General features: G+C 40.6%; 2 protein-coding genes across 3 annotated transcripts; both read right to left on the bottom strand.

Moving 5' to 3' along the window:
- Positions 1-552: 552 nt before the first annotated feature.
- Positions 553-8,586, bottom strand: Akt (Akt kinase). 2 transcript variants are annotated; one of them, XM_017139916.3, is made up of 7 exons: positions 8,143-8,586; positions 5,295-6,117; positions 4,536-4,733; positions 4,081-4,470; positions 3,596-3,829; positions 3,383-3,529; positions 553-3,313 (listed from the first exon to the last, which is right to left on the bottom strand). In XM_017139916.3, the coding sequence occupies exons 2-7, from the start codon at positions 5,829-5,831 to the stop codon at positions 3,230-3,232; spliced, it is 1,590 nt and encodes a 529-aa protein (XP_016995405.1). In that variant the 5' UTR covers positions 5,832-6,117; positions 8,143-8,586; the 3' UTR covers positions 553-3,229. The 2 variants fall into 2 exon arrangements, with proteins under 2 accessions (XP_016995405.1, XP_070072321.1); XM_070216220.1 differs by having other exon boundaries at positions 8,544-8,560.
- An 843-nt stretch (positions 8,587-9,429) lies between these two features.
- On the bottom strand, positions 9,430-11,190 carry Trf4-2 (Topoisomerase related function 4-2). The gene has a single exon (XM_017139927.3). The coding sequence runs from the start codon at positions 10,947-10,949 to the stop codon at positions 9,717-9,719; it is 1,233 nt and encodes a 410-aa protein (XP_016995416.2). The 5' UTR covers positions 10,950-11,190; the 3' UTR covers positions 9,430-9,716.
- Between the last annotated feature and the right edge of the window lie 14 nt (positions 11,191-11,204).

Genomic DNA, 11,204 nt, shown 5'->3' with positions numbered 1-11,204 from the left:
CTGCCTCCACTGCGTCCGCGACTCTGTGGCCCCCAAGATTGCGTTGCAATTAATCATCGGACAAAACGCATTGTTCGCGTTCCCCTGGCAATGGCGATGGGATCGGAGAACTTGGAGAGCTTGGGCGGCCTGGCACGCACCGCTCTGCCCACAGATACTCCTCCTCCTCTGAAGTCCAGCTGCTGCTCCCGAATATTTAAGTCGGTCATTGGCGCTTGTCCAGTGGGTTTTTCTTTTCTGCTTCCTCCATTTCCACCAGCCACTTCAGATGTTCCCTCGTTTTCGCATAGTTTTCTTGACCCAGTTTTCCCAGAGGATGAGGATGAGGTGAAAAGAATTCTTATGGCTGAGAATTTCCGCACGAGTTATGTAATCTGAAAAGAAGCTTATGAAATTTCTGTGAATTATCGTACGTTTATACGCCTGTTAGCTGCCAACTATGTTGCACAACTTAAAGATAGTTAATAAACCAGGAAATCATCAAAAGAAATAGAGAAAAGCATAGTTTTCAATACCTTTTGAACCTCCCAGAAAAAAACCTTTTCATATTAATCGGTTTTATGTACTTTTATTATTATGTTTTCACTGTATAATAAACTTGGTTTTGAATGCATGTATAAGATACATACACACCTTATATCGTATATATATCCTGTATATATATATATATATATATTCTCATAATGTATGCATGTTGGTATGCGTAAGCGCGTATAAATTAATCGTAATCGTTATAGTACTTATGCAGATCGTATATTATCTACATGGTTGCTGCTCAGTTGATGTTAGTCCTCTTTGAATATACATAGTGGTGTATATGTATGCTTTAGTTCGATCTTGAATCGTTTTATATATCAGCTTAGTCGTTATTATCATTATTTAATATTATTATTAATTAAAACTGTGCGAAATCCGCAGTTTCGCCTATCAAAAATTACGCCTAATCAAATTTTCGGTTAGTATCTGGGGGTCTCTGGATCTGGATTTGGATTTGGATCTAGGTTTTGGGAACAGGGGGGGTTATGTTTTTCTTTCTACAATACAAAAAACAACTCAAGTTGCTCGACTTGATCTACGATCTGACTGGATATATCTCTCTCGGTTTCTGTTCTCATATATAGTCATGTTTTTAAACCATTTTGTTTTATTTTCTTTAGAACACATTGTTGTTTGCAGTTCGTGTGAGTGTGTGTGTTAATAAATCGAAATCAAAAATTGTCTTACAAAAATCAGTAAACTTAGTCAACTATTTTTATAGATTTCTTCTTCCTGCCCCTTCGGTAGGCGGGAGGAAAATGCTTCGATTTGGGATACTAGAGATGTTCACGTTCACTAAGGCTAGTATTCAATTTGCTTCGGATGTCCCTAACAGTTTTATAAATCTTTGCTATGGATCTCTAGCTGGCCTATGGGTCGGTTGAAATCGTTCCTCTGGTTGTATGTCTAGTAAGCCATGCTTAGGGGGTTCTATATTTTGTCTATGTATTGCTTGATCGATTTGAGATTGATATTGGCTAGCCTAGATGTCAGCCGCAAGCTTGGTGAGCAGCAGAAAGCAAGGAACTTCAAGCTGTTCAAAGATATAGAGTCTGGGTTCAATCGGAGCTATCTGATATCTCTCCTGCTTGAGCTGCTTTAGCTAGTTAGTTCGTTCCTAGTCATGATTCGGAACCATCACAAGTCCAAGACTTCAACTAGCCCGGTTCTCCTCGAGTTCTCCACCTAACTCTGCCGCTTCTTTGGCATTTTTATCGTTTCTTTATCGCTTCGTTTTAGATTTTTTGTTTGTTTGTTTATTGTGTTCATCGATTGATAGGTTTTGTTTAACATTTAGAAGAGAGATTATGCTTTCAATTCTTTGTTTTCAGTTGAAATGCCCGAACTTGAGTTTATTTAATAATTTTTATTTACAAAAATTTATTTTGCTTCTCTTTTCGAAATATAAAATAACTCTTTTGTTTCGTTTTGTGTTTTTTTCTTGATTTTTGTTTTTATTGCGCATATAAAAATATCAAAAATTCTTTGTTTTCTTTTTACTTTTTATTCTGTTTATATAATTTTCTTTAAATTTTCCTCTTGGAACTATTTGTAAGTCTGTTGTGGTTGATTTATATATATTTTTTTTGCCTGACTTGCTCTTAGTATACAAAACTTGTTATGAACTTTTCAATGCCAAAAACTAAATGACAAAGATACATTTTTTTCTTGTGTCAAAGGTTAAACCTTTTTCTGTGGCCTCAAGATGGAAATTTCCATTTTCCGACACCTGACACTTTAAATTTTTGAATGTTTTTTTTTTGGATTTTTTCTTTTTAAAGGTTTTTGCTTTTTATAAATATGTACAAATATATTTTGTCGTAAAAAATTATAATAAAAAATGGCGTCAATTGTAATTTATTTTTCTTGCTCTTACTGTTTTCGTAATATTTTTTTGCCTGAATATATGTTTTAGTTGTTTGCTAATTATTGGCGCCTATAAACTGCATTGATGTAAGTTTCCGTCGTTTATTAACTATTAGTTTGTTTGTTTCTGTTTCTGTTGTTGTAGTTTTGCATAAAGCACAGCACATTAGAGGCAATTTTAACATTATATATAACTCGTAATTATTTCTGTTTCTTTTTTTTGCTTCTTTGGAGTATAAATAATGTATATATACGAGTTTTGCATGTGGGGGCGGGGTTGAATGTGTGTATTTCGATTTGTTGCTGTTCAGTTAACTTAACTTCATGTTTGCTATATGCTAAGTGTCTGTGTGAGTGCTGTCTGCGTGAATAATCTGTATAAACAATTAGCTTGGGCGGCCCCGAAAAGATGCTTCTGCTAGGATGCATGCCTTTATCCCACCGAGCCGCTTGGTTAAATGTTTTACTTGCGTTTAAAATTAACTAATCACTTCAAGCGCAATGCCCCAAGTGTTATATTGTGTTATATTTATGTGTATAATCATATGTAGTAAATATTATTTTCCTCGGCTTCCGCTGCCGGCGTTTCGTTCCCTCGTTCTCGTTATAAAAAAATAAGTTACTATCAATTCAATTCTCTTATTATTGGTGTATATAAACTAGCAAGAAAACCCTTTGCTTGCCTTCGTTATCATGGTATAATTATTATTTAATATATTCTTGCTTTTTGTTTTCTTTTGCCCATTTCTATATGGTATAGGTATAGTATAGTAATAGGTGATGAAGCAGAACATGATGTGTGCTTGTAAAAGTTTGTAAACGTGTTCTATTGCATCGATGCGAGACTGGTGGAAGTACTAATGTGCGACGAGGTGCCCAACGTGGAGGCCATGTCTCCTTGGTAGCTGAACTGTGGCGGCGAAACCGAAAGAAATCGAATGAGCATAAAGTGTACGCACTTTGGATGACAAAACCTTACCTGCGGGAAAAGCGGCTCTTCGGCTATGGAGCCTAGCGGTCCGGTGGGATCCGGCGGCGTCAGCTCCACACTCTCTCCCGTAAACTCCTTGTCGAAGTACCTTGTATCCGTATCGGACGTGACCTGAGGCTTGAAAGGCGGCGGTATCTAGGGTAAAAATGTAATAAATAATTATAAAGTATTTATAGGTAAGGAGGATCCCCTAGTTAATACCTTTTTCAGCACCAGATCTGACCAGTTAATACTCGCAAAGAAGGGATGTGCTTGAATCTCCTTGACATCATCCTTGCCGCCGCCCAAACGCTTCTTGGGATCCTTGGCCAGCAGGCCTGCCAGAAGATTTTTCGCCTCGTCTGTGATATTGCGTGGGAATTTCACCTCCTCCACCAAAATCAATGTAAAGAGCACATCATGATCACGATTGTAGAACGGAAGACGACCACAGATCTGTTAAATAAATTTGTATTTATTATCACACACACATTTTCAAACTAGTAATTAATTTAAAACAAAACTTTAGTCTTTAAGAAATCAATGTTTGTAATGTCATCTAGCTTAAGAAATTTAATTGTGTTCATGAATCTAACAAATTGTGACTAGCGCTTTAATTTATAAGTATTTTTTGTACTTGTAGCGTTAATAAAAAATAAAACCAAAATTAAATTAAACTTATAGATAACTGGATGCTTAGGACTCACCATCTCGTACATAACCACGCCGGTGCCCCACCAGTCCACCGCCTGGCCATAGTCATTGTCGTCTAATACTTCCGGAGCTAAATATTCCGGTGTGCCGCAGAAGGTTTTCGTTGTGCGGCCGTAGGTGATGTCCTCCTTGCACAGACCAAAGTCGGCGACCTTGATGTGGCCATCTTTGTCCAGCAAAAGATTCTCCAGCTTCAAGTCGCGGTAAATGATGCCCTGCGAATGCAGGTAGCCGAGGGCGGAGATAATTTCAGCCCCATAAAAGCGGGTACGATCCTCGGTGAAGATGCGTTCGTGGCTTAAATGCCAGAAGAGCTCGCCGCCGTTCACGTACTGCATCACGAAACACAGGCGATCGTTGGTTTGAAACGAATATTTGAGTGACTGCAAAAGATTAGGATTGTAAGTTAGATATTTTTGGTGATTTAAAGAAACAATACTATACTTACAATGAGGAACGGATGATTTGTGGACTTGAGCACACGACTCTCGGTCAAAGTGTGAGCCACCTCGTCCTTCTGGATGATGACCTCCTTTTTGAGAATTTTAATTGCGTACAGCTTGGCGGTGGCCTTCTCGCGGCACAGGATAACCTTACCGAAGGTGCCCTTGCCGAGCACCTTTAGGAACTCAAAATTCTCCAAAGTCTGCAAAGAGATAAGGAGTTAGCTTTATCATACCCTTGGTAAGTGTCTCATGATTAGACCTCGGATTTAGCATATTTGTCCATTTTTGGTGCGATTTTTACCAACATTTTTAGGTAGGTGTCATATTTTTCAAATGTAATAAATTCGAATGCATATCGGAAATATGCAAAATATATGCAACAAATATAAGCATAAAATATGAAAAATATATGCAATATATGCATAATTTCTCGCCTACTCGTTGAAAATATAAATAGGGTTTCCTTACATTTGGGAAAAATTTGATATTTTAGAAATGACGAAATGGAACAAAAAATTTTCTTCGGTAAATTAGGTTGGCTATGAAATGGTCAAACTTGAATAATTGAATTTATTTTATATTTTCCATATTTTGCATATATTTTTCATATTTGATGCATGCCAAAAAAATAAAATATGCCATTAATTTTAAACTATATTTTTATTGAAACGAACTTTGGTGTTTTCGGAATTGATCTATCTTTTTCCTATAAAAATGTGCAAATAAGCAAAATCCGAGGTCCACTCATGATTAGTACTTACCACTTTCTTAACTCCGCTGCTGTTGCAGGTGGTGCCCTGCACGGAGAACTGCTCGGACAGCTCCACCTCGGCAATGCCGGCCATGTCCACGTCGGTCATGTCTGTCTGAACCGAAGGCGACATGGCCACCTCGCCCACATCATTCAGCCGGCTGGAGACATTGCGAATGGCCTCTGTCCACTGCTGGCGTTCCATTTCCGAGTCCACGGCGAATGTCCTCTCGATGACCGTGGTCCATTGCAGGCCGCGGATGATAAAGGTGAATGGTTTGGGACGATCCACGGTCATAATTTGGCAGCCGCGCACCGTGAAGTTGTTGAGCAGCGAATCCGAGGCCGTGCTGGCACTATCGGCCGGCTTGCTGCGGTAACCCATCAATCGTCCGTCGGAGAAGAGCACAAAGTAGCGCTGGCGCCAGGTCTTGATGTGCTCGCCCCGCTTCATCAGCCAACCCTCCTTGACCAGCTGCGCCTTGTCCGTCAGCTGGTGGTCCAAGCTAATCATGCTGTTCATGTCGTAGGTGGTGCTCATGGACATAGTTCCCGATCCGTCTGTGGTGGCCGAAGGGCTCCTGTCCAGCCAGGATGGCTGCCTCCAGCTGTGGCTATCGGAACCGACGCTGTTGTTTGGCTGGCTCGATTGGCTGTGGTTTATGCTAATGCTGCTGCTGCTGCTGGTGGTGCTGGGCGAATCCGGGATCCTGGAGAGAGATCCTGGCGCTGGGGCGCTGGCAACCACAGTCGATCGCCGCTGCAGGGCAAACGGTAGGTAATTCGTGTTGAGGCTGTTCCACAAACCCTAGGGACAAGCGAACGGGAGATGCCTGTAGGGGGAGAAATTGGGGATTAGAAGGGGGTTCTTTAATATCAAGATGTGCATGTTTTACAAAACCTTTTGAGAAGTGAATGAAGTGGTTTTACTATGTAAGTGTCCTATCATTAAGGGTTCTTTTAAAGAGAAAATTGAATCCACCAGAAGTCGTATTATGATTGGATTCATAATCCCTAGGAATAGGATATTTTGGTGCCTTCAAGATGGTAAATAAAGGTTTTTAGGGTATTAAGTTTATTTCCCTAAAAACAAGTGCCAAGTATATCCAGTTACATAGTAATTAATCCATAAAACTTAGGATTATACCAGTTTTAATGCCTGAAAAATGGAAAATTAAACCTTTTCTTTTGATAAGGGAAAAGTTACCCTTAAAAGGGTGTCAAATATATCCGAAAACCATAGGAATAAGCAGATTTTGGTGCTTCCAATATGGTAAATAAAGGTTTTTGGCGGGTCTAGTTTATTTCCCATAAATTAAGTCCAAATATATCCGGATACATTGTAACTAGTACATAAATCCGTGGATTATATCGATTTTGGTGCCTCGAAGATGGCAAATAAATTTTCTCAGATTAGGATATATCCATTAAAAGGATACCCAAGTATATCCAGAACTTATAGAAAGAAGACAATTTTGGTGCCTCAAAGATACCATTGATTGATAGGAGAAAATTACCCTTAAAAGGTAAGAGACTCAAGTTTATTTCCCTTAAAATAAATCAAAATATATCCTTAAATCATTGGATTACACCAATTTTGGTGCATCAGAGATGATACCTTTCAGAGGGGGATAAAACCATTAAAAGGGTGCCCAAGTATATCCAAAAACTATAGAAAAAAGACATTTTGGTGCCTCCAATATATCCTTAAATCATGGGATTATACCGATTTTGGTGCCTCAAAAATGTTAAATAAATGATCTGAGGGGGATATACCCATTAAAAGGGTGCCCAAGCAAATCCAGACACTAAAGAAATAAGGCAATCCAATATGGTTTATAGATAATAGAAAATACCCATTAAAAGGTTATATCCAAAGACATCCCTCCCCCAAAATACCGCCTATCGCACGCTGATAGTGGGCAATTGTTATTGTCATTTTGCATGTTTATGACAAATGCAGTTGGCGCTTGCGTCAGCAGCTGGTGCAAAAAACATTCGCGGCATTTCCGCCGGCAGAAGGAGAAGAAGAAGCAGAAGGCAGACGACAGAGCGAGACGGCAGGAAAGGGATTGTATCGGATCGGATTGGATTCTTAGTCACTGGCCCACATGCAGATGTAGGCGCCAGCGTTGCCTTCTTGTTGTTGCTGCTGCTGCTGGCACTTTCGGCTTCAAACGAAATTCCCCGCCATGTTACGCAGCGGCGGTACAGCGATACGAGCGAAAATTGTTCGCGATTGCATTTAGCGCGAAATTAAATCAAAACAAGTCGACGGCGGCGACTGTTCATGAACTTATATATATATAAACATATATATATACATAGGGGGACACACAGACAGCACTCGCAGTCGCGCTCACACTCACTCTCGCACACAACTGCAAAGGCAAAAGCAAAAACAACAGCAAAACCAAAAGCATATTCATTTACAATTTGCGAAAATGTCAACGACGGATGGCCGCCGGCTGTACAAATTTCGCTATCTATCTAAAACTGTAAACAAATGTACATAAAATAAAAATCGACAAAATACATACAGACACGGCTGCTCGCACACACACACACTCGCACGCACGAACACACCGACACCGAGGCAGTCACACAGACATGGCATGGCTGCATTGCAAAGTGCGAGGCCAGACTGTGGGTGCGAGGGGGAGGGAGACAGACAGTACGCGTGTCTGCCACAAAGGTGTGTGTGTGTGTGCGAGTGTCTGGCCGTGTGGGTGTGAGTGAGTGAGCGAGCCAGCGAATGTGTGTGTGTGGGCAGCGGCGACCTAGCAGCGCAACATGTCAAATCACTTCGTGGAAATGGAAATGGTGGAAATGCTCGAGGAAAAACCGACAAAACCCACCTAGTTTTGGTAAAAAGAACGCGACTTTTCCTTTCGCTACTACAACACTGCCGTTTGTTTTTCAGCTCGTTTTGGTCTTTTGCTTTCGATGGTGACGGCAGCGAGACAACGTCACGGGCCTTATTATTGTGCGTGTGTTGTTGTTGTTGCTGGTGCTGCTACTGCTGTCGTTGTTGTTGTTGTTGTGTTAAGGTGCCAGACACCAGAGGACGGAACGAAACACACACACTCGCACTCGCGCACTGGTACACACGCAGATTCAGTCTATTTCCGCCACCCGGGCGTTTCCACTCGCAGTTTTCTTGGCCTTCCGACGCGACGCTGCACCAATTGCAAACGCTTGAAAACCTATTTTTCATAAACACAAGCACGCACACAGGCAAAATAAATTTTCCTTGTACCGTTTATTTTACGCTTCACTTTTTTTCGATAGCTGCATAGTGATGTGGGAAATGCACAAAAATATCCATCTATCGATATTTTTCGGGAAAATATCGTGCATTTAATGCGCAGTAGAGGTGGAGAAACATCGATGTTTTTCGATGTTACATCGATGTTTGCCTGTTAAAACATCGAAAACATCGATGTTTCTCCACCTCTAATGCGCAGTGAATGCCGATATTTATATTCGATATATATTCAAAGGTCGTTTTAATTTGATTATTTAAATAATTGTTATTTTATTATGATTAGAATTGAAAAGTATTGCAGGAAAGTAAGAAAAAAAATATCCACACATTGAAATACATTTTAATAAAATACCAAAAATGTTGCTTTAAAAAACACCAAAATATTTATTAAAAAAAGGTTAATTTCAATATTTCCAATTTATATTCTGGAAATAACATTTTGGAAAGTCAAACTAATTCGAAATTAACTTTTATTTTTACGCTAGCAAACGCGGTTTTTCAATACTAACTTTAAATATTAGATTTAAACTTCTTTTTTAATTTTCCTTTTTTTCTAGCAATTCTTTTGAAATTATCTCTAAAAAGCTTATCAATAATTATCTCCCAATATTTATCTATTTAAATAATTATTATTTAACAAAATATTGCTTCAAAAACAACAAAAATAAAAAATATTAATTGAAAATATTTTAATTTCAATATCTCCAATTTATATTTTTTTTACGCTAGCAAGCTTTTTTTTATCATTACTAACTGTAAATAATAGATTTTAACCATTTCTTTTAATTTTCCTTTTTTTCTAGTTAATTTTTTTGTAATTATATCTCAAAAATTGTTAAATAAAAATCTCTCTCAACAATTGATAAATCCATATAAATTAAGTTCTCATTGCGGCTTAAGCTTTATTTTATTTATAATAAGTCACAAGTACAATAAGGCATTACATTTTTGTATTGATGATTTGTTTAGTTACTCAACTACATTGGCGGTGTCATTCTTTTTAAATTTAAACGTTAATTGGTAATTAATAAATAAAAAATGCGATATATAGCCTATAATTGTTTTTTTTTTTAGTTTTTATATGCCGAGCATACTAGTATGCAAATAAAATATGATAGTTTATAAAAGTAAAATCACCAGTAGCATTAATCATCGCAAACATACTTAATTCAACTTGAGGTTGGCCAGGGTGGCGTCTAAGTCTAAATTCTGGGGCGGACCATCGCCGCAGCGGCGGAATCCGTTCCTCACAGTCTGATTTTGGTTGGAGTCCGAGTGCTCATCCTCGGAGGCCGAGGAGGTGGTGGATGAGCCCATGAGCGCTGGTTGTCCAATGGCATCAGGACTCTCCAGTCCGTTTCCCAAAAGATGCGCAAAGTTGTAGTGCACCCAAGCGCGGTAATTGATCATGGATTGCGGCACCTCCACCATGTTGGCCAGAATGGGACCCACAATCTTGGCCGAATCGGAGTCCACCAGCTTGGAGAGCTTCAGGAAGGCGGCCTCGAATCCCTGCATTACATGCAAGGCCGCAAAGGAGCTCCTTCCAATGTCGTTCGTCGGCGTCACCGGATCCTCGATGCTGAGCACGGAGCAATTATTCTGTCCCTGCGCCGAACGCAGTCGCTCCTTCTCCACGCAGCCGCCTTCACCGAGCACCGAAATCCCATACTTGAAGAAGTCGAATTTGCGGCCGTAGTATTCCAGAAACTGGAGGAGCAGCAGTCCCAGTTTGTTGTGCGCACTATACCGCCTGCCGCTGCGCTTTTGCTGCTGCAGGAAGCTGATGACCATGAGGGTGAGGGCGTAGGAGGACACACCACCGCAGCTGTACACCTCATTGAGTCCCTGGAGGCTGAGGAACTGCTTGAGAACCATCACCAGCTTGGGCAGCTCGGGAAACTGGCGTATAAAGTCCTTTATCAGCTCCGCCGCCTGGACGCCCGAGGCGGCCACATTGAAGGTGACATCGAACTTGATGCGGGACACGCGCTCCGTGAACTTGACCACCGGCACGCTGGCCTTGTCCAAAACACTCACGCTGTCGGGATCCGTGACTCCGTGGCTAATTAACTCGAACTGAAGCTCATGCAGCCACCGGGGATTCCAGTAGCAGTACGTATGATGCACCACCAAGTCGATATCCGAGTCCGGGAGATTCAGTCCCGTGCGAAAGGAGCCGAAAACCTCCACGCATGCGCCTGGCCAAATGGAGAGCACCACGTCCTCGATGCGACGCACTGCCTCCGCCCGCAGGTAGAACTCGGTGGGCGTGGATTGGATGTAACTGTAAAACTGCTCGATCTCCTGGTGCAGCAGGCACAGCGCCGGGATCCCGTTGCCATAGGACATCCCCGAAAGTTGCCACGGCTTCGCTGGATTCGCTGCGTCACACATTTTGCGGCTGCGCTTTTTTTTGTTTGTGCGCGCGCGGAAAAGAAAATGCGGCAAAGGGGAATGAAAAAAAAAAACGCACGGGAAAGGAAACGCGAAAAAGCGCCGTTATTCGGGGCTGCCAACTGATTTCGTTTTGGAGTATTAGTATTAGTAACGTTAAAGTTTTTCCAATTTGAATATGAAAATAAAACTCAAATTTAAAAACAATTAACAAAAGAACTCGCGAGTAAAGTGTAATTGTCCAAGTCCTTTGTA

This window comes from Drosophila takahashii, chromosome 3R (assembly GCF_030179915.1).
Source record: "Drosophila takahashii strain IR98-3 E-12201 chromosome 3R, DtakHiC1v2, whole genome shotgun sequence".
Classification (NCBI taxonomy): Eukaryota; Metazoa; Arthropoda; class Insecta; order Diptera; family Drosophilidae; genus Drosophila; species Drosophila takahashii.
The sequence above is the reverse complement of the archived record's forward strand: the minus strand, read 5'-3'. Positions and strand labels throughout refer to the sequence as shown.